This window comes from Amblyomma americanum, chromosome 1 (assembly GCF_052857255.1).
Source record: "Amblyomma americanum isolate KBUSLIRL-KWMA chromosome 1, ASM5285725v1, whole genome shotgun sequence".
Lineage (NCBI taxonomy): Eukaryota > Metazoa > Arthropoda > Arachnida > Ixodida > Ixodidae > Amblyomma > Amblyomma americanum.
Window position 1 is genome coordinate 41,263,198 of NC_135497.1, and position 27,146 is coordinate 41,290,343.

Below are 27,146 nucleotides of genomic sequence, written 5' to 3' on the forward strand. Positions count from 1 at the left end.
AAGAATGCTGCACGGAACTCCTCAAGAGTCGCTGCCCGGTGGCCGGAAAGCCGATGCCACCTAGCTGCGGTGTCAGTCAGTGCTGCGGGGATGATGTGTGCAAGCACAACCTGATCAGTGAGACCCATAGCTCTCTGGTAATGGGTGAGGGACTCAAGGAAATCCCGGGCACTGAGGAGGTCATCATACCCGCGGTATGTTGGCATGAGCAAATTGACAGTGGGGTGAGACACCTTCGGCGCGGCCAAAAGCGTCTCAACCGCCCCTGACAGCGACTGAATCATCTGGGCAGCACTTCTTAGCAGCGACTGCGCCCCGGCTTCAGAGGAGGCTTGGGCGGGCTCCACGAACGCATGAGCCAAGGCGCCCAGTTCGATGAGCGGCGCGGTTTCCACAGGGAGCCGGGCCAGCGCCTCACAGCTCCCAGAGCAGAATTGACTGCTCGCGGGGCACGGCTGCTGCTGTGCAGGACGGCCGGTTGCGGCAGCGTCGCACGCACCGCTTTCGCACTGGGTGCAAAGCACGCACAGCGGAGGCATGTGATTGACGGGTGCACCGCAGGGTGCTCCCGATACAGCTCCAATGGGAGCTGCGTGATCGACGTTGGGGGTTGTACCGCCGTATGCCCCAATGGGGGCCGCAGCCAACAACGGTGTTTGGCTATTTGAAGAAACAGCCGCCAACGGATCAAAGGACGCTACGACTCCTAAGGGAGCCGACACGTAGCTGCCGAGTGCCCCGATGGGGGTGGCAGACATGGTGCGCAAGCGTGATCGTCAAGGCGACCTGCTCGGCAAATGTGCTATCAAAGGCTAAGAGCCAGTGACTTAGCACGTTGGGCGCCAGTTGTGGGTTTCTCAGTAGACACTGGCCACTACCCACCGCGGGTTCGAGCTTCGCGCGAGCCAAGGGCCCCGATCAGCCGTCACCACACGCACCCTGGGGCACCGCTGCGGCGGCGTTCAACCTCTGCAGAGAGGAGAGCGGCTCGCCGCAAGAAACAGACCTCCAAGTTCACAAAGGAGACGTTTATTGACGCCGTCCTCCAGCGGTACACACACACACTCAACAGTCACCCCGTCCCGGGGCGCGCTCAGAGCAAGGCTCCGGTGAGCGCTCGGGGCAACAAGGGAAATGCGCGCCGCTAGCACGCCGCTGCAGGAGATTGTCCCCGCGGCAGTGCTGTGATCTCTCTCGTGTCGGCCGTTGGGCCGTTTGCGAGAGAGAGTGGGCAGTCAACGCAAGGTGCGCCTGTCAGAGGTCGTTGGACCCCTGGACAGGCTCGAGCCGCGGCGGATCAAGGACCCACGCTGGCGAGCTCGAGTATGAACTGGTCCGAACGGCAGAGGCCGGCCCGGACGAACAGTAACGTACGCACCTTACACTGTCTCGGAGGGGTCTCTCTCTCTCTCTGGGCCCCGCTCGGACGGTCGCGCGCCGCGCGACCACCCCAAACGGGTCCCGAATTCCCGCCAGAAGTCACCAATGGCAAAGGCCCTTGGGAAGCCGGGGGCGGAGCTGCGGCCGAATGACAGCGATTAGCCACCAGCCATCTCTCCGCCGCCCGAGGCGGTAGAAAGGGAAATAGGGCGACGCGGGATGCCGCGCGGACGCCACGGCGGGAATCTAGCAGGCTTCCCACACTCCCAAGCGCCCTGCGACGGAACAGACCACAAAGTGCCATCGTCAGGTGAGACTTCTTTCTAATCCGTCAGTTGTTAAGGCCTACTGTCTGTTTGTAACGAGGGCAACGAATAATGGCAACATAAATATCGAAGCGACCGCTCAAGCGCTAGAGTAACAGGGCGAATAAACATAAGCAAACATGGAGCCGTGCCAGCATCTTTCCTTCGTAGTAAGTTTTAGCCATCGTGCATGTTGGTGTTCATATGAGTGGCGAGATGTCTGGGCCTTTCTGTTTTGGCTTCCTTTCGGTGCGAAATGACCTTAAGTCTCTCACTGATGGTCAGCTCTCACGAAAGACCGACCGCAGCGGCGTGTTTGCTTTGGCTTCTCTTCATTGCTTTCCGTTTAAATTTCCTAAATTTATATTACTTACCAATGTAAACTACCGCTGACAATGTGTAGCAGTACACCTTAAGCACATTTAACTCCACCAGTGAGCTAAATAGATTTACCGTATTCATTGCCACAGATAGCTTCGCAATGTGCAAACCTAACTCACTCTGGAGGGACCATCCATAATGATCCGGATGGCGACGGCAACTCGGCGCGCGCGACACTTAGTTGAGCAGGATTTTCAGGTTCGCTGTTTTCTTTTGCGCGCGTATACACCCTAGAAAAAGTAATGCTAAACGCTGTGTTGTGTACTGCCACAGCACTGATATGAATTTTGCACGGACGAACTTGTACCGTTTTCCGACGAAGTGTAATAGGAAGCAGGAGCGGAGGAAACGTAGGATTTAAATCGTTCGCAGTCTGGAAGACGCTCTTCTTTTATAACCCCCCCCCCCCCCCTTTTTTTGGCGGAGTTAGTTTCTTCACTCATGCGTTGATTGTTGTCTTAAACAAGCTGTAAAAGGCCGCCTGCCTGTTTCACGTACTTTTTGGAGCGATGCAATGTAATAAGAATAATGCGGGGAATACCCCCATTGTTTCCTTTCCGGCGCTTTGTTTTTCATCGGCATGTGGAAGACGGCGTCACTACTTTCCTTCCATTTTGTCAATGGTTCTCTCAATTCATAGACGTGGCCGGATTGAGAAAGCTTAAAGGAGATGGACACCTACCTTTTCGGTGTGCGTTTGATTCATGGTAATGACGCGTAAGGCATTATGATACGTGAATTACTACTTGGGATTCTCCTAGGACGGCTAAATAATTGATAATCGCATTTCTGCCTCGTGCTCTTTCGGTTTTAACAGTCGAATGAGGACTGTGACGTCAACTTGCGCGTACAGGTCACGTAAGAGATAAAAAACAGCAATAAAATCGCTACTTCAACATTCACTGTTATTCCGGGTATTGAAGAAGGCTAGCTTCAACCCTGCAGTAAATTAAAACGATTATTCAGCGACTATAAGGACGCTTTCCAACGCCTCACGTGACACAAAAGCGCACTCTGAGGTCACAGCCACCGTTCTGCTGTTGAAACCGAAACAGCACGAGAGAAAATATTCAATTAAAAATTATTAACGGTCACAGGCGAATATCAGGTGGTGGTTCATGCGTAGTATTGTCTTCCGCATCATTGTGGAGAAAAGAACATGCCACTAAATTAAGGTGTCTATACCCCTTTAATGCCTTTAGTGAAGTTCTCACCTTGGGAGAACTCGTCAGGGTGTTAGCCGGCCGAAACCTTGGTGCGTCTACAAACACAGGAGGCTCTCCTCTGCACCGTCATCTGCGATGATGCGTGATTTGCTTTCGTTCGCTTATCATGCCGTTTGAGAACGGCTTTTCGTGTAGAGCTTCCTAGGCTGTGCGGTTTTTGAACGGTATACAGGAGGTCACTGCATGTCGGACTCCGCGAAAATGTTGTGTGATTCGGCGAAAGACCAGTATTTAGGGGTATGTCCGGGTTCACAACACATATTCATCGTGAAGTTGTGTAAAGATCGCTTCGAAATGACACTGCATACTTTGTCACAGTCTTCTTCAAAGCAGTGACCGACTGGCAACGAATGGCTGCTCCAGGGGTGCTGTGCGAGGCGAGCAGAACGTTTCCGAAAGTTGTGTTTACGTGTGTTTTTAAATGTCGCGCTCCACTACGGTGCATGTCAGCCTAAAGGAAGAGGGGGGGGGGCGACTACTATACGCGCATGTTTTGCGTGTTTCAAAAATTGAGTGCCTTTGAAATGACGTTTCAGACTTTCACAGCCTGTTCTAGGAAGTACGTTGTCCCAAACTTTTAACAGTAACAAAGGTTGCTCCTTTAAATGCAACGTGTTAAATGCTTCTCTTGGCTAGGCTGGTTGTTCGTTCAGCGCATGACGTGGCAACCAATAACGTGGCAGAGCGCTGGACAGACAGGTGCCTGGCGGGCGCACGGTGCCTGAACCAAACTTCCCTTTGACATGTACCTGAAAATACCCATTTTTAATGCGAAAGCATTAACTTTGTTTCAACTGCGGTGAAATGCATTGCAGGAATGCGGAAGCATTGACGCCTCCTCGTTTTTATTTGCCTCTCTTTGCTTCACTTGTCCCTTCTCGTCATATTTACTCTATTAAGCACGGATTTAAATTCACGCCGTGTCTAAATTACCACAATTAATTGTCTTACTTATTGAAGGTACATGAATTGCACATTTTGGGTTTTCAAACTTGCTGCCCAACGTTGCCCTGGCTCCGCTCACTTTTTGGACATTTTTGGCTCTATTTAATTTACGAATTAACTTTTGGACACAATTCTTTATTCGACATCAACCTCACATTATCCTCTTTCCATTACATCCATCCCTTTGGCACTACTTCTAAGCTCCTCACAACTGCTGCGGACACGATCATGTCCACATGACCTAGTAATGCTTTCGCATTAATAATATTTTCACCACAACGTCACTGATTAAAGAACAAAACGTTTGTGCAGACATTTGTTTTCAACTGCTGTATTCCGGCACCGCTCTCGGCACCCGCTCAGGAGGTATATATGCATATATCGGAACGCTAGCAAAGGCGGCATATCGGCGGCCTGACGACTGCGCGCTGCGGTCACGTGATGTGGGTCACATTTTGCACGGTGCTGCAGCAATTTGATCACATGACCGTCCGCCATCTTGAAATCTCGAACGGTTAGGAAACGTTAGAATGCGAGTAGTAAGAGACACTTGTCTTAATAGGCTGGTGCGACAGCTTCCCTTCGGTCCACTGCGCCACAGAAGTATCTGGGGTTGTTTGCGACTACAGCGCCGCCGCAAGGCAACGAGACTCCTTTAGACGGTCACGACTAAAGCGAGGTACCTTCCATCTGCAAATAAACGCAAGTTTATCGTGAAATTTAAAAACAAACGCGATTTAAATAAGCTGACTACGAGAGCAGACCTCAGTGACGCCGACATATTGAATCGGTACAGGCGCCGCTTATAGGTATTGAAAATCACCAACACACGGCAGGATGCACGCTGCAATGCTAACTCAGAGAACACTGCCGGCGCCGCAGGCGGAGTATGCGGAAGCGGTGATATATTCTCTAAATTTTGTTTTTTGCAGCGATAGCTCTATCTCCCGCGCTTTTTCACAACACGCGCCGACCGCTTAACAAAGCTTGCGCCGCGGGTGTGTGAGGAGGAGCGCAGCCATCGCTACGAATCAGTAGGAGAGGAACGCCACCTGCGCGCTAACCAGGCCAGTCACAGTCATAAATATGGTCGGTGAGAGGGAGCACCAGCTGCTGGCCAAGAGGACAAGGGCAAGCACAGTCAAAGCTGCGGAGACAAAGGCACAAAGTAGATAATCACGATTTTTGCCGGTCGCTGTCAGTAGAGGGCGAAGAGTGTAGCGAATCCTGTGACATTGTAGACACGGGTTTCCCGAAAAATGTATAGGACAGAGGACACCCGCGTCCATGAGAAAGCATCTGCCGCGGGTTACCCTTAAAAATGCCGCGATTTTCGCAAGTATCAAAGGTGCCAAGCAGGATGGTGTTCTGTACTTCCACGGCCGGACTGTTGGAGAGAGTCCGCGAAGCTCGCGCTTACTTCCCGTCTATACCGGCCACGTTACTTCGTCTCATCTATCTCATCTCCGCTGTCCCTGAGTTGTTTCTTTTGACTGAACCGGCAGTTATTGTTTTACCCGAGTCGTTCACGCCCACGGCGACAAAGAAGTAGCCTCCTTCGTATTCCGCCGCATCTGCAAAGGTTGTGTATTCCGAGCCTTCTAGCTTGCCTTCGTGGACATTTGGTTTTGCTCTCCTCTTGCCTTCGTAATAAGCAGGGTGCATGTTTTTTTGGAATGGTTTTAAAAGTCAGTAATTTTCTCAATTCGATTAGTAACTTTGCCCGCGCGTTTCTATTCGGGATTCTGTCATGTAGTCTTAGGTTGCTCAAGATCTTCCACTCCGCTGGTGTGGTTGCGAGCCTCCTTAATTGTGCAAATATATGTACCTCCCATAGTCTCGTGGTGGTGTTGTAGACCCCCAGTTTAAGAAGTCTTTCCGTAAAGGTGCAGTGGGGCATCCGCGTGGCTGCTTTTTAAGCCTGCCTTATGATCATCTCTATTTTAGATAGCCAGACATTATCACGTTTTATGGAGCTGAAAAAATACGCCGCCACCTACTGGCTTAGCACAAGTTCCTTCTCTAGAGCGGTGGGAGGCTATAATGGCCAGCTCAGACGCGTTGACGTAAGTGCGGGCCACTGAGTGGGCTCACAAGGCCGCCAAGAGCAATTACCACTAAGGTTCAGTGCTGGCAGTAAATGCTGTCTATACAATACAATCCCTCATGGCTCAGTTCGGTTGTCTACTCAGATGTATGACAGTTACTGCGCATTTCCTTTCTACAAAAAAAAAACTATTTTCAGTTTCATCTCATCCGTTCATCTGTTCACCCTCGGCGCCGTTGAGGTGTTGAGCAGCAAGCAAGAGTGAGAAAAGTTACTGCATTTATCCTTTATCATAACCATTTTGCAAACTACACAGCTTACTCGGAGCGCAACTGTTGTGATTTAATAATTTAATATATTTAATAATTGCCTTTGAGGAAAGGAAATGAGCAGTAATTGTCTCACATATCTGTGGACATGCGAGCCTCGTTTCGCCTCCACCCCGGTAGCCGCGACAGGGTTCGAACCCAGGAACTCCGGCCCAGTTCCTGATAGTCCTAGTCACTAGGAAACGCATCGCTTTCCAAGGACACCTCAACCATGCCCTAAAGAAATGGAGGAAAAAAAAGCTACAGTAGCGAGCTGCAGAAAATTCATCTGTAAGTGAAGAACAGCGTTCAGCGAACCGTTGCACCAAAACCTCTACCTTGCCCTACTAAATGCTGTCACTTCGCGTTTGTGGCTTAGTCTTCTGCAAGAAGTATCGAGGTGGAGGACGGATATTTCATTCACTGACGTTCAGATCGCGTCAGTAATTCTAAGATTGTGCTCAGTTTAAAATTGTGAAGCCAATTTTCACTGTAATGCATAACGCAGTGTTCCCCAAAGCCGTCACGACGCGAGTGTACTCCACTGAAGGATAAAAGTCTGTCTCATTGGCATCTGATTAGCTACGTTCGGCGGCAGCCGCAGTCACGCTAGCTCAACAAACGTTCATTTCGCCTCTATAGCTGAACCTCGGCCACTGCGTTTTCTGTTCCTGGTGTTATCTTTGTAAACTTGACATAACATCTTTGACCCTTCACCACTGTTTAGTTTATAACACTTATATAATTTTTATTTCTTTTCCAGTCTTGAAGCTGAAGCTTGTCCTGCGCTGGAGTCGCCACACTGAACCGAAGCACAAGTCCCTTCCGCTAAACACGCCATGGCTACTGCAAAGCCATCCGTGTTAGAAGAACGTACGCCATTAACCCTGCGCTGCACCAGAAGTAAAGCGGCACCACTGTGTAAGCTGGTTCGACGTGTCGCCGAGTATAACAAGGTTCTCTGGAACGTACGCCTTGGGATAAGAGTGGAAAATGGCCTGGATGAATTGGGCATCGCTATTTCCCCGGGAATCGTAGTCATGGACCCTTGGGAAGACCCAAGTATTGACTGTGAAAGCCTAGACTTCGCCATTATTTTGCAGGTCGACGTCCTCGCCCATCATCACTGCATTGTGGCCGTCGAGCTGACTTTCTTTGTAGCGAGCAACTCTTTCCTCCTCAGCCTTCTTCAAGACATGTACAGCGTCCGTAAGGTGACCATCTCAGATGTAACGTGCTGTGAAACAAAAGTCTTTGAAGCCCTGGAGAAGCTTGCCAACCCCTCGGACCAAAATTATTCAGACGAAGGGGGAAAAATACTTCTGCTTCTCTGTAAGACTGCCACTGTTTGTAATCCCTAAGGAGCAGGGCAGCATCACCCTTACTGCGCTGGATGTCGCCGATCTGGAATTTAGCACGAGCTGCGCACGACAGTTGATAAACATATTCTTGCAGAATAACACCATAAGTGACTTAACCGTCGGCTCCTGCGTGTTCACTTATGACTGCGTCAACCTCCTTCATGGCTTCGTCCTCTACCTGCAAAAACACCGCTCGCCGCTCAAGAAGCTGAATGTGCGAACACCCGAGGCCAGCATGCACGCACTAGAGTCTCTGGTCAAGGCCATTGCACAAACAACGACGCTAGAACAGTTGGCCATTGATATAGATATCTACGATGCCGAAGACAAAGCCCTCTTATCCGAAGTAATCGCCCGGAACCGTACTCTGCGTACGCTAAGTGTTACGTGGACGAGAAACTGCCTCATGTCCACCATCTTCTACCGTTTCGACCATCTCTCCGGAGACGCAGCCACAAGGATCGAGCCGTGGCTGTTAGCGCTGCCAGAAAACGCTACACTTTTGGCGCTGACCGTAGACCTCTTTGGTTTCTCAGAAGAGGAGTGCTGCGCGTTCTTTCTCGGCCTGGCACTCAACAAAGCTCTCCAAAATGTCGACATAAGCCATCTTCCAGTATGCGCTGACCTCAGAGAGATATGCCAAATCATTCGTGATTCCCGCTTGGTGAAGGCCATTCACATTGAAGATCACCACCTGAGCATCGGTAGCCTTTCCATGCTTCCCGAATGCCCCGAGGCGACGTCCCTCACGGTCATCTCTTTCCACCTCAACAATTCGGAGATTTTGCGCGTAACCTTCGAAATCCTCGCCTCCTGCAATCACTTGAGTTCACTTCGCGTGTGCGTGCAATACTGCTTCCTTGATAAGATCCAGTCTGTCATGGCGGCCTCTATAATGGAAGCAAGCACACTGAAGGAGTTAGAAGTGCGAAGTGTGCGTCTACGTCGATGTACCCGAGGTCGAAGACCAGCAGCGTGACCCTGACACCGAAAAGCTTCTGGCGAAAGCGCTGGCTTCCAACGTCAACCCCACCAGAATCACACTCAGAGAGCTGCGTCTGAGCGAAGACCACTGTGAGTTCCTTGCGAACGCTTTTGTCAACAGCCAAAATCTCTCCGCGCTCTCGTTCGCGGTGCCCAGCCGCGATAGCAACACTGTCTTCTTGCAGACGCTGGTGTCGGGCATCGAAAGCAATCACCACCTGCTCCGCGTCGATCTTCAAAATTGCAAAGGCCGTGATGCAGAGCTCGTCGTCATCCGGAACATCACGAGGCGCAACGCCAGCCTCGTCGCCAGAGCAGCCCGCTTCGTGACGGATGACACGATCCTTACAACGCACGCGCGGCCGATCTGGTGTCGGGACATGAAAGGATCCTCCGCATCGTTCAAGAAAATGTTGGCGTCGAAGCCAGTGAAGCGGCGACAATGCTGAGGCGCGCCTTGGGGCTTCAATGTTTGACGGAACTCGACGAGTACATGAGACTGGCTGGCGTTGTCAAGCGACGGGTGCAGTGCATCGGAGGACTCTGGAGCTCCGTGCAAATCGACGACCTCAGGAGCCACTGCTGGATTCACATCCGGACATTTCTGATTGTGGACGACGTTGTGGGCGCTGACTGCTCGTGAAGCTGTGATCGGACCTAGTATGGAGATCACCTTGCAACGTTGTTCTTTACCTGGTTTGTATGAAAAAAATAAACATGATTTTAATTAGTAAACATTTTTCTCGCTTGCATGTGCGCCACACTTAACACTGGGGTGTTATGTATGAAATGAAGGCCTCGAATCGGGCTAATTCCCACGCATGTGTGGTTGTGCGCACTAGACTTAATTGCTCTCAGATATATCAAGTGATCATAGTGTACAACTAAGTTACGAAAAGCATGACATTGCGGCACTACACCTAGAACGAGATCGAAATGCATTCTGACCCGCAGGTGGTAATACCAGTGAGGACTGACTGCACCTCGAGAGGAATTAGACCGGCAGCGCACCTTCCCACATTTAAAGAGATATAGGTAACGTGCAAAAAAATGCGGACAAATTTTGGATAGCAAATAGTCAATAAAATAAATATAGTGATAGCCCGCAATGCTCAAAATCTCGCAACCCTAAAGGTGCGTGGCATCCAGGCAGGGAAAGAACCACGCTTAATGGTTGCATAAAGGTGGATTTATCTGATCATATGCTGTGGCAAATACACCGCTATTCGCGTAACCTGCAAATAACTTTCGAATAACGTGTATTTCTTAACTTCTGACATCTTCGGGCGAGTAAGACTTGATGACTTAGACAGCCACAACTATACATCTCACAGAATTAGTAATTATTTTTTCAGGCATTTATCTGTTCACAATAATATGTGGAGACCTTCAGTGCCCTATTCAGTAGACATCACTGGAAATTGTATACATGGATTAATTAAATCAATAAGAAGTTTCTAGTTAAAAACACTCACAACCAAGCAGAACCTCGTTCATATGTGTCATGGGCGACTGCCATGATATCAACGAATATGTCGCACCACAGACCTGCTTAGATCAGTGTATCAAGAGATTGCGCGAAAAACCTTCGTGGTCCTCTTTTTGAATGTCGTTTTTTAGCTCCATCACCAGAGCAGCTTCGTTTCGAAGTATGAGTATATCTTGTTGCCTATGGCCGGAATATTGGGAACGAAAGCATCGCCCATCAAGCCTAGCGTATTTTACCAACAACAGCACTGCCAACTCATGTGACCGGAATTGCGAACTGAATGGTTCGTACATCAAAATTTGGCATCAATCAACGTGCGGTGACTCTGCGAAATGAGAGTTATGAAGCAGTTTTGGCGCTGGCGCACTTTAATAGCTATGTCGGCTGCTTAGAAAATATGTCATGCTAATGCTGATTTCTTCTTGACGGCAATTTTCAACCAGAACGCTTTCGAGGAGTTCGCACGAAGCTAAGTAGGGTGCCAACTCGCCGCATACCCTATTCTAAAATTCCAACAGCGCAGCATACTGAAAAACGTGAGATAAAATCACACTAAAATAAAAAGAAAAACTTGCGAACAGAATTCATTCGGTAAGCCACCAATGAAACTATTTCCACTCTTGCTAAGACATCCCTGTCTTCAAGATACAGCAGTTTCTGCTCAGTGCAAATGAAGGCTTCCTTGTGCCAGATGGAAGTACCTTCTCATTATTGAACGTTACTCTCCACTTCCATGTGTACTGGGAAATTGTCAGCAACACTGTAGGTTGTGAACGCCAGTGTCAAATGTTCCGCCTGTGTGATCAGTGGTGCTCGCATTATTTTATCACTATGAAATTATCTTCCTTCTGTCCTTCATCCGTTGTTCGCGCTTCGGGCAGCTACCTTTTCAAGGCGTATGATAGCAGCCCTTATTGAAAGCACTTCTTTTTTGGTTTTTTTTTTACAAAGGGCATCTATTTAAACCTGATCTTGAAAATTGGGTTGAAAAAAAATGAAGATTGGTTTTTGCGGAAAGAAAATAGCTCAGTATATGTTTCGCATATCGGCGGACAGTAAGTTAAAATTGTGTACTGTACCGAGATACAGAATCTAAGGGAGATACAGCATCGCCCTCGCACTAACCCTTCCCCACAAAAGAACTAGCTCGAAAAAATTGGATATCTGATAAGATTCGATGTCAGATGACCCTTTTCAAATTCATCCTACAACAGAAGACCCACCAGTAAGGAGTGGCTCCATGTTTGACGTGTCAGTAGGAAGCAATGCTAGCGCCACTGCGTGGAAGGCGTCGTTCCGAGTGACTCCTTTGCGCCGCTCTGCCGTGTAGCGCTTGTAGAGATGGACCACAGCGGCGATCTCGCCCCAGATCATCTTTAACATGCCCAAGATCACGAGCACTGCCAAGCTCAGAGCGCAGACCCATACGCAGGCCCCGAGAGTGTTGTCACGCACGAAGTTCCGCATGTGTGGGTCGTACTTCTCGTGGTGGATCTGCAAAAAAGAGATGGCGCACAAGCCGATGCAAATTGTCGATCCTTGGTGCAATGACCCTACAACGTGATATTTTAGAACTGTCACCTTTCTTCTGTTCATTGGTTACAGGAACGTTATTGTGCAAATGACCTGATTCTCTAAGGTAGACAAAATGACTGGGTATGTGGGTCTTCTACCTGCCTGGACAAGCATCATGCCTCCCGATTAGGATCTATAAAGGTGTAAACAACAATGATCGTTGTGCTTAGCACAACCACGCAGCCTTTAAAGCATGGTGTGCGTGTCAAATACCGCAAAAGAGCAACCATTAACCCTCAGCTTGTAAGCAAATATGTACACAGTGCGTGCAGTGTGTGAAGCTCAGTATGTCAGCATCCGCATCCCGCGATGCTCCTTGAGTTAAAAGCAATTGTTCCCTGCCACCTCGGTTTTACTCAAGCGCAAGAACTACCGTGACATTTTTTTTATTTCTTAGCACTGAAAGTGAAAATTTGGTCGTCGGTAGGCGCGTCAAAGAATTCAATCCTCGCTTAAACTCCGTTAGTTTCACTTTGTGCTTAAGAGGAGATTAGCGTAAGGCCGAATTTTTACTGTCTGCAGCTTAAGCTGTTAGCGCAGAGATTCGTTAACCCGGTAACCTAGCATGCATTTAGCAAGAAAACATTCTCCAACCACAGTGGTGCATATATATATATATATACCTGGATAACCTCGGCGTGCTCTGACATGGCCAACATCTCATAGAGATATGCGCACGCCTCGAAGATGTCTTCCTTCGACCGACCCGACGGCGTCCAGCACCACGTGGGAAGTGTACAGGTCTCCGAGCCGTACAGGTGCGACAGCGTGCGGGGCAGGCACACGAGGTACTTGCTGTAGCCGTCGTACGCGTACAAGAACGCCGCCATAGCAAAACGGTCTCGCATCATCTGAAGAAGCAACCAGCGCAGCAAGGCTTCATTAGGTAATGCCAAAAGAGCACCACTTATTCAGAGGACCGCAAAGGTTACATCTCTCAGCAAAACTTAGTAGTTTTGCTGAGAGATTTGACTCTCCGTAAAACTTAAGCATTAAAGAAAGCAGCAGGACATTCCAAACAGATTGGCTCACACATTTTGTTCAACCCTTCCTTAATAATTTAAAATTCAGCTACTTCCAAAGCCAGGTCCCAGGGCAAACGCGATTTCACAACAGTCTCTGTAAAGATAATCTCACCAGGATAGCTTCCAGGTAACAGGACAAGAAAATCAAAAGCAACGTTTTGGGCCAGTTGGCGATTAATTATCATTTCAGTTCTATACTGCATTCTTACATGAAGGCACAAATGACCAAAAGGAGACCGTAGAACCGCCAGTATTTGTCAGCATTTGAAGGAACAACAGGGCCGTACATAGACATGAAACCCTTTTCTTATTTGCAAGAGGGTACAGTGGATAGACTATACGGGGCTATTTGTCCGTCTCCATTTCCTTCGGTCTTAGTCTGCGATCCTTCTTCGCATTTCGCCCTGTCCCTGTGATAAGCCTGCCCTTGTTCTTTCGTATCCTACGTTCTCAACCCATTTTGTAGAAGGAGGCTTGTAAAGTACATAGCGGTGGTTCCAGAATAGAGCCCAGGAGGCGGGATTCCGATGTGTCGACGTCGTGTCTCCGGGAGCGCCGTCGCTTACGGTGGAGACAACCGCGTCGTTACCCCTTTAGCGAGTTCCCTTGCGGCGCCCGCCATCATGGAGCCCGACGCGTAGGCAGCACATGGGCAGAGCGCAACTCCATGTCGAGTTCGAGGCGAAGAAAGGCATGCTGCGCTGAGAAGATGATGATAACGTTTGTTGTGCACGGTTGGCCCTTTGGCCTAAGATAAGAAAAATATAATTAACCATCGGCAGTGTAAAACATAACATAAGCATCCTATAATTTGTATTTGCGTCAACACAGGCACCTCAAAGCGGAGCATTGCTTATCCAGAAATTAAACTAGCTGTGCACGCACACATACACAAAAACCCAGAACAACTAAGCGATAAACTCAGTGGCTATGTACACGCCAATCAACTGTGAACCTCGCAGAAATGGTATTACTCGCACAAAACACATCAACTGGCCTTGGGCTGTGTCTCGATAGATTTTTTGCCAGAGGGAGCAGTAGACGTTTGGCTTCTCTCGGAAAAACAAACAATCCTCAGCCATGTGGCGATCGTTTCGTGAACAGGGCCACACAGCCCTGAGCGTTTTGCCCAAGAACGCCGCGCACACGTCTCTCCCACCCGCAGCGATGAAGCGTGCGGAGCCCAATGGCCATCGCCGCTTGGGAGGCAGCGTTGACCACTTCACAGAACGACACCGCACTTTCGAGGAGGCGTGCGCAATCAGGCACCCTAAAACTTTCATTTAAGCAGCCTCGCCAAAAGGACAAAAGGGGAGCTTCATAAAAAATCCGATAACAACACATTGCACAGTCATGCTGTGGCGTAACGATTAATTTCCTTGTTGCTGGACGTCGAACGGACCTTTTCAAGCTTTTTCAAGTCCGCTTTTCAAGCTCACTTCCTTTCATTTTCTTTTTTATGCTCAAAATAGCTTGGAAGCAAATTATTTAAGATCGCTCGTGGGTTCGTGTTGTCTTTTAGATAGGAATTTTGGATGCGTGAGCTAACAATACCATTTAGAGAATTGCAAGACGAGCTATTAGCCCTAACTAGAAGCTGTCGTTTTATGCCGTTGAGAGTTCGGAACCACCCGTAAAAGCGAAAATTATTTACAACTCGCAAAAAGTTCTAAGCTGCTGTAAATAGCCATCCAATTGTAGCCGTGCAGCTATATGACACGTTGCACGCTTGAATGAGATTATTTTAAAGCGCTTAAGTCAAGGCTTCCGCTCTGCACTAAACCAGGCGGCAACGTTGTCGGCGTTGTGAGCGAAAAAGCAGATGCCCCACTTGCCACATAGGTCACGAGACATTGTGACGTCATCACAACGTGCTCGACTTGTCAGGTGGCAGCTACATTAATGACTGGTCGTGAGAGATGGCTGTGTGTGAAACAGCTACCAGGCCATGTCAGGTTGCGCGTCACTTAACTCCTGCAACTATGTGCCAGGAGAGATATATGAGGACTTCCCGCTTTATATAAATCTAAAGCACATAATGACCACGTCTGCGAAGCGATACGCAAAGAAGACACCAAGCCGCTGAAGGGGCTCATTAACGCTATCGCGTCATATCCCCAAGGCAGAGCTCGAGTGTTTCCTCAAGCCTTTGCATGCAAGTTAGGTCTAGAAGTGCAATGCGAGCCAGTTTTGCAACTATCACCGCTAATCCCGAGGCCAGCAGGGGACCACTCGCCCTGAACAAGACGGCCAGCCACACCGTGTAGAGCAGCCTGGTCAGGACCAAGACGGCGAAGGATGCACTGTGCCTCCCTTTGTGTAGCGCCTCGAGACATAGGTACAGCACAACTTCGGTGCCAGCGAAGATTAAAGACTCGATCACAATCAGCGCTGGCACCTTAAGGTCGGTGAGCAGCGGTAAGGCGGACTGCCGGTGGCGCATCATCACGCCCAGGAACACCAGAAGAGGCAGGTCCTGTAGAAGTCGCAATAGGCGTGGCAGATGTGCAGCGCTGTTCCAGGGAACTGAAGTTCCCAATGAGGATACATGCAGGGCGTCAAACGAAACCGATGTTCTGAGTGGAAATCCTAACAGAAAGTGACGGACTGCGTAGAGTTCAATGAGAACAACTGCAAGGCAGAAACTCACCATACCTAAGTGTCACCTAAACCACAGAGTATTTAGCTTGCATGCTAGCATTACAAATCGTCGTCGTACGTGGCTCTTATTCTGTGAAACACAGGCGCCTTTTAAGACGTGAATGAGTAAAAATGAACCACAGCAAACCTAAGATTGAACCAGATTATATTTGCGGACAAGATACGCAAGAAAAAAATTCTTTGCTGCTAGGCTGCGCGATCTTCTAGCCACGTCAGTGTGTTGACTAGGGCAAACAATTCGGTATATTTACTCAAGGCTTCTTCGATATCTTCAGAGAAGCCTTCTTTGTGGTGTATTTTTTCTCTCTTTTGCAGTCTTTTTTTTTCAGGAGATGAGAAGGATATAAATTACAGAAATTTGAACACGGTATTGGTGACGCAGCTAGGGGAGCGGCAAGTCTAAGGTTGCGAACAACATGACACACACAAGGGTTCATGGTATACGTGTACACTTTAGGTCGCATTGATAGGCGAGAAACTAAAGGCGAAATAGTTAATCAAAGTCAAAGATGAAAAAGTGAGAACACTGCACTAAAAAACCGTATGTACTCTTATCAGGATATCAAGGCGGTGAAGCACTTAATTCCACTGCGTCATAATCTAGCGTAGCGTCCACATGTGTTAACGCGAGTTGGTAATAGTGGTGCGCTTTCCATGCCAGAATGAACTCACCACGAAGGCGATGGCGGATGCCAGGACTATTGTCGTGACGGCCCCGTCGAAATGCAAGGACATCTTTCCGCCCAGGCGCACCATGTTACCAGAGCATCCTTCGGTGCGATTACTTCTTTCATCCCGGACCATACAGCAGCGCTTCTGCAGAGCCCTGAACGCAACCTCCTTCTTGCTGTCAGCTCCAGACAACCCCTCCTGACGAGTCTGGGTGCAGAAGATGACTGCTTTCGGGACAAGACCACGCCCTTCATCGCAGTCCTCGTAATTTCCGCCGAAGCCAGTCTGTAGCGCACCCAGGCTTTCAGTGACACCCACTTCCATACAAGGCGTGGAAGCATGTGACGACCCTCCCTGACACATGTCGGTCATGACTGGCACGCCCATGCTTGTGCTCCTTGAGTCCAGATGGTACGGCTACATACAGCAGCGAATTTTGAGCAGATGACGGCAGGGAGGGGGGCACTAGAGTCTTACGCACTTTCTCTGGCACTCGTCACTTAGCGCCGCTCGCACACCCACTCAGCCTCTTTCCTATTCTTCATTGTTGTTGTTGGCCTCTGTTGGAATGGCACATACCGGCGGTGGAAAATTTGCGGGGTAAATAACTATGGAAAGAAATATGTTGGTGTGACGATAAGAAACCGGAAGCGGGCGGAGTGGGCGAGGGAACAAACGCGGGTTAATGACATACTAATCGAAATCAAGAGGAAGAAATGGGCTTTGACAAGGCATGTAATGCGAAGGCAAGATAACCGCTGGTCCTTAAGGTTAACGGAGTGGATGCCAAGAGAAGGCAATTGTAGCACGGGGCGGCAGAAAGTTAGTTGGGCGGACTATATTAAAACATTTGTGGGAATACGGTGGGCAAAGCTGGCATATAACAGGGTTAATTGGAGAGACATGGAGTGCCACGCCTTTGCCCTGCTGAAGTGGGCGTATTCATGATGATGATAAACTCAAACAGGAGGTATATGTTTACTCACTTCTGTTAGGTAAGCATCGGTAAACTTTTTTGGATTCAAAAATAGTTCAATATAGAAATGCATAACGAACAAATGAACCTACATTACGCAATGATTTAATAATGTACAGGTACGCACACTGCTTTCAGAACGTGACTCCTGCAGGACGTTTCCCCCAAAGGAGAGGAGAACATGAATACAAGGATGAAGCCCTGATCGAGCGAGGGGATCGCCAAATAAGTTCTTCTCCGAGAAGAAAACCTGCGGAAGCAAAGGAGGAAGTATTCAGGTGATTCAGATTTTGGACTTCGTTCACAAGGGTTCGACGATTGCCACAAAGATAGTCTCGAAAAGATCGTGAAGCAACCTTGCTCTTTCTCTTATGTTTCATGGCAATGCCTATGCTTGAAACCATTCACAGATATTTTTCAGTGAATGGTACACCCCTTTCTTTCACATTTTTTTTTAATTGCGAATCCAGACTGCCATGTTCGCTTGCTCGAAAATGACTCTTTCATCTAGGAGGCTTTTAATTTAGGCGCGGCACATCGATGTGTAAATCTTCAAGCCACTGACCAGAGCACTGCCGATCCTGCAGACGTGGCGTAAATCGGGGTGGGGGGAGGGGGCAGGGGTTCCTGACCCCCTCTTCCCTTCGCTTTGGGCGGGGGGGGGGGGACACAGCTTTCGAGTGCCACCAGGATAAGAAATGCAGGTTCTGAGGCACACCATGGGATCAGCTTGTTGCTGTGTCATGTAATGTAACATGTAACAAGATTGGTGTAATGTTTACTGCGTGCATGGTTGCTAAGTAGCATTGTACCCCCTGGGACAGTAGACACCACCATAATAGCAGAAACCTCTGTAACGTGTTTACCATTAGATTGCGTATCTGGAAATTCCCGTGATCACATTGACTTCACCTGTTGGCACACAGGGATGTGTGTGCCCTAACTTCATTTGCATTGATCCGATCTTTCAGTTCTGACGTAAATTGTGTCTGCTGTACAAATAACTGAGCATTCTATAACTGATAACTTCGCATGCACGGTTGCAAATGCGTGGCCGGATAGGACTACTGCGCGTGCGCAGCAGGCATACAGCCTTCGTCAAAAATGTACATACCAAGAAGTTTGCTTCTAAGCTGCTTAACGCGGCTCCCTAGAACATTTAGCAGTCCAAAGCTTGGGAGGATTGAGAGCATGAAGCCATTCCTCTTTCGAGATGTTACGGCCGCTGCGGATGTATAATTAAGCACGCTGCAGGCCTCGCAAGCAAACGCTTTGGGCTGTATACTTTTGACGGGGGCTGTACGTTAAACCGGTATGCTTCTACGCTGGTATGTCTCCTGGGTGCTACATCGCTCTGTTGATGAACTGAACATAACCACCAGAATGCAGCAGCAAGAGCTTCACATACGCGTTTGCCAGCGAGAGCGCCTAGAAAACAGGCGGCATTACGAGAGATTCGGGGTTGGGTTCAGAGAGAGGCACTTGTGAAATATCTGCCGTGGTGAGCGCCACCGCTAGTCTTCCCTAGCGGCCGTCAGCTCTGTCTGGTGCTGTAGTGAAATCACGCTTAGAATGGCTTGGTTTAGGAACGCCCCTTTTATGAACTGTTAAAATACTTATGAAAACCTTCATGAGGAATCCTAAGCACCTGCTAAAACTAAGAGCTCAAATTATCCGATCATTGTTTATTTCCTATAAGGAAAAAATTGCTGCCCAAATCAATCCGCTTAATATCCCTGAAATGCTACGACATTTATGAGCCCGTTGCAGGGCTGACCGCGGCGCAACCAATGTGGAAGCACTAAGTGCGCTACATCTCTAAGAAAGCCGCGTTCTGGCGGAATTGCTCGGCCAGCACTGCTCTTGACGCGTTGCGAGGGTGCGTGGAAGGAATGGAGGCACTGGCATTGTAGAACAAGCTGCCACTTCTCGTTTGTTGCCACTTTGTTTCGATACGATCTCTATAAGTTGTTCCGTCGATGGCGTTTACAAAGGCAGAATCACTAAAAAAAGCCACGAAATAGTACATGAAGGCACTGTTTTCTTGGATGTCATATTTGCATTTTGTCTAATTGTTTTTTCTGCTCATTACAGTTTTTTTTAACAAGGGGGGTTCTGAAGATGGCATTTGTGTTTCCGGCTTTGAATTTTGTAGCGTGAGCTACACTGGCCGAGGTTAAGCAGTTTCGCGTGGTTCCTGGAGAGCCGTGCTGCGCATGCGCGAGGAGCAGTGACGTCACACGGCGCACAGCTGGCGCGCCGGAGCCGCCACCGCGCGCGCCTCGCCCGCAATAGCCGATGCAGAGGCACTGGCACCGGCGCAAGCCCAGCTGTGCGCCTCCGTTGCACAGTAGCCCTCTGACGCTGCGCCGGAGCCGCTTGATGGCACCTCTCATTTTGTGCGCATGCGCAGAGGTGTCAGTGGGAGTGTACATATAGCAGGGCGTTTGCCCGCGTGGTATAGCCATGAATAAGGTCTAAGAGCACTTGCTGCTGGGCTAGTTGGTTTTGGTTCATAATTAAATAGTTTTTAGGCGCAAAAAAGGATAAGACACATAGGGTAGGTGACAGGACGAAGCGCCAACTTCCAACTGATTTTATTGCATGCGTGAAACGTACTTAAATAGCTTGTCGTCACATGTGCAGATGGGTCACCTAAAGCTCAAGAACGACTTGATTAGGCACGCTCCAGGAATTTCTTTTCACAGTCGTACAATACAATCGATGTGTCACTTACGCACAGGTCGCCTTTCTTTTTGATAAAAAATGCTTCTATCAACTCCCTAGTATTAGTATTACAGCTTTTTGCCCAGAATGCGCACATCAGTGAAGCAAGGCTCACAATTGCTGCGGGACGGGCACTTACTAATGTGCTTAGTTAGATGTGTGCCTTCCTTTTTCTGCTCTACGTTTCTCTCATGTTCCCTCGTTCGCTCATTCAGGCACCTGCCAGTCTGGCCTATGTAGGAGTGCCCGCAAGACAGGGGGATATCGTAGACCACCCCTTCAGCAAATTTTACGAACGGTCTCCTGTGCTTTGTTCCGCAGCCTCGTTCCTTGCTGTTCTCTTTATCAGTACGGGAGCAAAGGCCACCTAGCTTTCTCGGTGCCGAAAAGACGAGCCGTACAGCATGGCGGCTGGCAACTTTTTTCAAATTATGGGCCACACGATGCACGTATGACACCGCCACTGGTCTTACCTCTTCTCGAGGGACCTCTGGCCTAGCTCTACCAGTACCATTCTTTGTCTTGTTTAGGAGACATTCAATCACCGCCGTCACGAGCGAACGGGGGAACCCGGCTGCAAAAAGCCTAGCCAATTGGTTATAAAAACTGTCCCGCATTTTGTGAGGGCATGACTTTTTGAGAGCGGATTCAAGGCAAAGCGAAGCAATCCCGCGTTTAACAAGTTTGGAATGGCAGGAGTCAAAAGGTAGCAGCTGCTTCTTTGCACGCAAAAAGTAAGACCAACAGACCCGATCATCATAGAACTCAATTTTCAAGTCTAAAAACTGTAATGAATCATGAGCAGGTAGTTCGTGTGTGAACTCCAGACCTTTTCCATGCTCTCTTAAGGCAGATAAAACACTGTCTACCATTTTCTTAAGGTTGTAAAGACCTTCTTTAGTTAAAACAATCATAAAATCATCAACATACCTAAATACTTTAAAAACCTTGTCAATGGGTAAAACTTGCTCCAGAGCTTGGTCAATATGAGATAGAAAGATGTGACATAGCACCGGTGCCACACAGGACCCAATGCATATGCCTGATTTCTGCAGAAAAAACTGCTGGTCAAAAGTGATAAAAGTAGATTCCAGGTAAAACTGTAATAAGGTTAAAAAGTCATCTATGGAAATACCGGCTGAGTTCTGAAAAGAAATCGGGTCATTTTCCTCCATACATTCCCTAACAGCGGAGAACAAGGGGCCATGAGGGACTGAATAGAACAAATCTACAACATTCACTGAAAAAGCACTCCCAACATCAGGGTTGGGTTCAAAAAATTCACAAATATCATTTGACCGTTTTGTCAAAAAAGGATCATTTACATGCAGCTTGGACAGGTGCTTAGTCAAATACATGCTAAGATTTTTCTGCCACGTGCCTTTTTCGGTTACGATAGTTCTAAACGGCATGCTTTGCTTGTGAGTTTTGACAGAAAAGAAAACTTTGAGCGCGCTCTTTTTGCTATCTCTAATCTGGTTGGTAAGGGTGCTCAACCCCAGACCATCACACAAGGCCATCGCGGCCGATTTCACTTTTGTAGATTTTTTAGATATTGGAACGAAATTCTTTCTAACCGCTTGAGTTGCTCTCGCTGAGTAGTCATCGTCCGAGATAACTACAAATCCGCCCTCCTTATCAGCTTGTAGTAGACGCAGTTGATTTCTTCTGCAGTACGACACAATGGCTTCCGTCGACATTCCCTTGTTTCTTGTGGTGTCCGGAATACCCGACTTTAGAAGGTATTCAACGCCTTCCAGCAGGCATTTTTCTCGCACCTCTGCTGTGGCTTTTCTTGCAATTTGTCGGTTGATGGCTAATATATTTTGAGACGGCACTTTTGGCTCCACTGCGTACTTCGGTCCTTTTTCCAAAACAGATTTCATCTTCTCTGGCAGATGTACGTCACCCATTATCACCAATCCTTCTCCACCTTTCATCTTCTTGTCCTTTCTTACTTCCCTCAGCAAACAGTTGAGCATGCACGTCCACTGTTGCTCAGTCATCCTTGAGGCCAACTTGGTGATGGATCCAAAAGCGGTCTCAGCTACACATGCAGGACTTTGTGCGAAGCAGGCTGCACGCAGAAGGTCATAAAAAAGGCGATTCTGGCGCCAAAACTCCGACCTGAGGATCTTCGTAATTCGCTTTACGTGACCCCACGAAGGAAGCACAGGGCGAAATAGCGCACTTACTACAACAGGGACCAAGCCGTTCTTGATGCAAAAGGCGACTGTCCTTGCACGACAGGTGTTGGCGACGACACATGTGATGCAATCATCAATGAAACGTGGAGATGACACACAAAAGGAAGGGCCCACTGTACTAGAAATATGGTCTAAGAGCACTTGCTGCTGGGCTAGTTGGTTTTGGTTCATAATTAAATAGTTTTTAGGCGCAAAAAAGGACAAGACACATAGGATATATGACAGGACACGCATGCAATAAAATCAGTTGGAAGTTGGCGCTTCGTCCTGTCACCTGCCCTATGCGTCTTGTCCTTTTTTGCGCCTAAAAACTATTTAATCATGAATAAGGATAGCGAAATTGCTGCTCAGCGGCAATTAATGGTCAGGGGCTCAGCGTAGCTCACGCTACGTATATCTTGGCATATTCGAGCTAAGCCCCTGCTAATTGGCTGACTGGAGGCGTTTCTTGAACCCAGCACCGACAGCAGATCCGAAGTGAAATCTGATACGATAAAGGTATCGGTCAGCTTCTTGCCCTTGACACGCTCGTTGAGGGCGAGGACGAAGCCGACATACTCCGTGTACGCTTCGCTCTCGGTCCAGCGGGTCTTGTCAGCCGGCGTCAGTACGCACGGCTGCGGCTCGGCGTACATAGGTTCTTCTTCGCTTTCTGACATCTTGTCAGTAGCAATGCTTCGTCGTTGAATGGCTAAGGACGCCTGCCTTCCCAAAAGACCACCAGACAACGAATCTTCTTCCTCGTGACTCATAAATCTGCGCTGGTGATAGTGTTGATGGAGATAAGCCCAATGGCACTAGAACTTTCTGACGTACGCAGCTGACTTTGTCTACGAAGAATTTTAAATCCTCAGTAGAGATACTTCAATTTTCGTTGCGCATTTTATTATTTGTAAAGATGCTTAAGGCATTATTATTCACGGATTACCACCTGGTAATCACGTACGACAGCCAAATAATTTATACTCTCATTTCTTTTGCGTGCCGCTTCGACTTCAAGAATCGAATGAGGACTGTGACATCAAATTGTACTACGCTAGTCATGTGAGACACAAAAAAGTTTCCGGTATAACCAGTCGCGACGGCTCAGTGTTTAGGGCGCTCAGCTACTGCACCGGAGTACCCGGTTTCGAACTCCACCGATGTGGGAGCGTTTCGATAGAGACGAAACGCAAAAGGCGCCCTTGTGCTGTGTGATGTCGGTGCACGTTAAACATCCCCAGGTGGTCCAAATTATTCCGGAGACTAGGGCACCTCCTTCCTTTCTTCTTTCACTCCCTCCTTTATTCCTTCCCTTAATGCACGGTTCAGGTGTCGAACGAGATGGGATGGAAGACGCTTGAAAAACGTAGATATTGTTTGAGGTTAACATTTTTTCATAGTATTTACTATTCCAATACTGGCATAAACCGTGACCTGTACATCCATTCACCAAACTATATTTCGCTACGTCGTGACCATCGATTAAAAGTTAAGAAAATTAACTGTAAATCAGAGATGTATAAATATGCTTTTTTCCCTAGGTCTATAAGAGATTGGAACCGGCTCTCTGAACAGGTGGTATTAATTACGTCAGGTGATTTATTCTCATCTCTGTGAATGCTGTTTTTAGGCTGTATTACTGTTTCATCATGGTTGCATTGTATGTGCTGCACTTTGCTACCTTTCTTTTCGTTTGTATGATGTGTTATTCCCCCCCCCCCCCCCCACTGTAATGCCACTTGTGGCGCTGTGGGTATTACAATAAACTAATAAACAAATAGACAGGTACTGCGCCACTTCATTTGCCCCCTCCCCCACAAAAGAAAAAAAGTTTTCAAACCATCTGATGCTTCCTCAATCGTTGTCATTCCGGCTCTTGAAGGAGGCTCTATTCAGCACTGCAGTGAATTAAAGCGATGAAGCAAAGATTTTAAGGACGTTATTTCATGGCGCACGAGACACAAATATACACTCTGACGTCACAGCCATCATTCGGCTGTTCAAACCGAAATAGGACAACGGAAAAAAGTCGACTATAAACTTTTTAGCGGGCGTAATCGAATATCACATGGTGATTCATGCGTAGTAGTGCCTCCCGCATCAATATAGAGAAGAAAACATGACACCAAAATAAGGTGTCTATACTCGTTTAATGTTGCGCTTATCTACCATATTATACAAGCACAGATTAATGAGTGCTGCCTGTCAGGAGGCTATGCTGGCTGCACGCATGTGGTGTAGCGTCTTCGCCGAAAGTAAACGACCAGCCGCGGCGGGAGCGGGCTCGCAGCCGAGTGGCGGCGCTGCGGTCTCGGGCGCCGGCCGCTGCTCCCGTGTACTTGCAACCTAATAGTTCCTTAGTTGAGCCTTGAGGGTAAGCTGGCGCCTTTTCACTTCATCCACCATGGACGCCCGACGCATGCTGGGAAGACAGATGCCGGATTGACATCTAGTGCCCTGTTGACTGTGTCTACTGGTCCACAGCAGGTGGCGAATTTACGCCTCTCCAGCCGGTGTGGATTAATTCGAGCAGTCATGAAGGAAGGGGAAACTTCGCGAGGGAATGAGGCCGCGTGTGCGTTTCCTTAAAGGGGATGCTAAGATGGGCTGAGCGGAGCGGGCGTTAGAAGGGTGCCTTGTGAGGGATGTCCGGACGAGGTGGCTGAGAGAGGGTATAGTCAGTGTGCCCTGCTCGGCAGGCATATTTTCGAGCTAGGGCGTCGGTGCGTAGTTATGTACCTGGACCTTCTGTACCTGTATCTCAGCAGAGCGGGCACGATCTGGTGGGGCGCAGCCTTAGCAACGAGTGGAAAAACAAGCAACTAATTAGGCTTTTAAAACTAATTGGAGCCGTTTGAGAGGTTAAATTTGGCTTTTGTTCGTGATGAGAAAAACTGATTAAATTGCGATCTTGTCTGATGTCCGAAGAAAAAAAACAACGCCACTATTGTATTTTCGTCAGCAGCTATACCGTACCCTCAATACTGCGGCATCCTGCCTTCGATTTCCTTGATGATGTAAGCTGTTTGCATTATCCGTATAGTCCTACACTTCAGCGTGTAATGCAAAGCGTAAGCTGCCATACATAACACTTACCGAAATTTAATTTACATTACGCTGATATATTTAAATTAACCAAATTACAAAATGTCGCACAAAATATCCTTGAAGGCGACTATGAGGTGTCCTAAGGTAAATTGTTCGAGAGAATGGGGGAACATCAGTGTGGTATCACAATTTTAACAAGCAGTGCTTTTACATAATCGAAGAAACCAGGAAGGGCCGTCGACGATTACCCAAGGCTTAGACGATGTGTTCACTTTGCCTTTTCTTTGTCTTCAGCATTAGTGACATGGAATTAAAGGTCCGATGAGCCCACCGTACTAGTGTGCCTGTGTGCAGCCGTTTCAAACTGCAATTGATACGGTTCACCGGTTCGATAAGGACCAGTAATTGTTTTTCCCTTGCTTTAAACACCAGACGCTGTATTTTTAAATCTGTTGAGGGAAGGGTTATTCTAGTGCACACAACCACCCATGCGTTGGCATAACCCTATTCGAGGCCTTCATTTCATGCATAACCCTTAGTGTTAAGTGTGGTGCACATGTAAGCGAGACAAATGTTCACTAATTAAAATAGTCGTTATTCGCTTCATAATAACGAGGTAAAGAACAACGTTGCAAGCTTACCTCCAAACTATGTCCGATCGCAGCTTCACAAGCAGTCAGCGCCCAAAACGTCGGCCACAGTCAGGAATTTGCGGATGTGAATCCAGCACTCGTAGCTGAGCTCGTCCAGTTGCACTGAGCTATCGCGTCCGACGATGCACTGAACCCGTCGCTTGACCACGCCAGCCAGTCTCATGTAGTCGTCGAGACCCGTCAAACATCGAAGCCCCAAGGCGCAATTGAACATCGTCGCCGCTTCCCTGGCATCGACGGTAGGATTTTCTTGAACGATGCTGAGGACCCTTTCATGTCCCGAGATGAGCTCGACCGCGCGTGCGTTGATAGGATCGTGGTCACCCATCACGAAGCGGGCTGCTCTGGTGACGAGGCTGGCGTTGCGCCTCGTGATGTTGCGAATGACAACGAGCTCTGTGTTACGGCCTTTGCAAATTGGAAGACCAACGCGGAGCAGGCGGTAATTGCTTTCGATGCCCGACACCAGCGTCTGCAAAAAAGAAATGTAGCTATCGCGGCTGAGCACCGCGATCAAGAGCTCGGATAGATTTTGGCTGTTGGCAAAGCCGTTCGCGAGGACCTCACAGTTGTCTTCGCTTAGAGGCAGCTCTCTGACTATGATTCGGGTGAGGCTGAGGTTGAATGCCAGCGCGTTCACGAGAAGCTTTTTGGCGTCAGGGTCATGCTCCTGGTCTTCGAGTTCGGGTTCATCGACGTAGACGTGCACTTCTAAGTCCTTCAGTGTGCGTGCTTCCATTATATAGGCCGCCATGGCAGTTTGGATCTTATCAAGGAAGCAGTCCTGCACGCACACGCGGAGTGAAGTGACGTGATTGCAGGAGGGGAGGATTTCGAATGTTCTGCGCAAGATCTCCGAATTGTTGAGGTGGAAAGAGCTGACCGTGAGGGACGTCACCTCGGGGCATTCGGGAAGCAGGGGAAGGCTAGTGATGCTCAGGGGGTGATCTTCATTATGAATGGCCTTCGCCAAGCGGGAACCACGAATAATTTGGCATATCTCTTTGAGGTCAGCGCATGCTGGAAGATGGCTTATGTTGATGTTTTTGAGGGCTTTGTTGAGTGCCAGGGCGCGAAAGAACGCGCAGCACTCCTCCGCTGAGAAACCCAAGAGGTCTACGTTCAGCGTAAAAAGTGTAGCGTTTTCTGGGAGCGCTAACAGCCACGGCTCGATCCTTGTGGCTGCGTCTCCGG

General features: G+C 48.5%; 1 protein-coding gene across 4 annotated transcripts; it reads right to left on the reverse strand.

The window, feature by feature from the left end:
- Positions 1–8,365: 8,365 nt before the first annotated feature.
- On the reverse strand, positions 8,366–26,470 carry LOC144112680 (uncharacterized). 4 transcript variants are annotated; one of them, XM_077645498.1, is made up of 7 exons: positions 25,941–26,470; positions 17,463–17,585; positions 16,360–16,776; positions 15,230–15,502; positions 12,625–12,852; positions 11,650–11,920; positions 8,366–9,630 (listed from the first exon to the last, which is right to left on the reverse strand). In XM_077645498.1, exons 3-7 carry the CDS (start codon positions 16,744–16,746, stop codon positions 9,173–9,175), a joined length of 1,617 nt encoding a protein of 538 aa, XP_077501624.1. In that variant the 5' UTR covers positions 16,747–16,776; positions 17,463–17,585; positions 25,941–26,470; the 3' UTR covers positions 8,366–9,172. The 4 variants fall into 4 exon arrangements, with proteins under 4 accessions (XP_077501624.1, XP_077501626.1, XP_077501625.1 ...); XM_077645500.1 differs by having other exon boundaries at positions 16,360–16,566; positions 25,941–26,469; XM_077645499.1 differs by having other exon boundaries at positions 15,425–15,502; positions 25,941–26,469.
- Positions 26,471–27,146: the final 676 nt, after the last annotated feature.

Bases quoted from the DNA above. Each gene is read 5' to 3' on its own strand.
- LOC144112680 (XM_077645498.1), bottom strand. From the start codon at position 16,746: ATGGGCGTGCCAGTCATGACCGACATGTGTCAGGGAGGGTCGTCACAT. The intron at 15,503-16,359 runs GTGAGTTCATTC...CGACTTCTACAG, and splicing joins CATCCGCCATCGCCTTCGTG to GACCTGCCTCTTCTGGTGTT. The intron at 11,921-12,624 runs GTATATATATAT...TCTTTTTTGCAG, and splicing joins AGCACGCCGAGGTTATCCAG to ATCCACCACGAGAAGTACGA.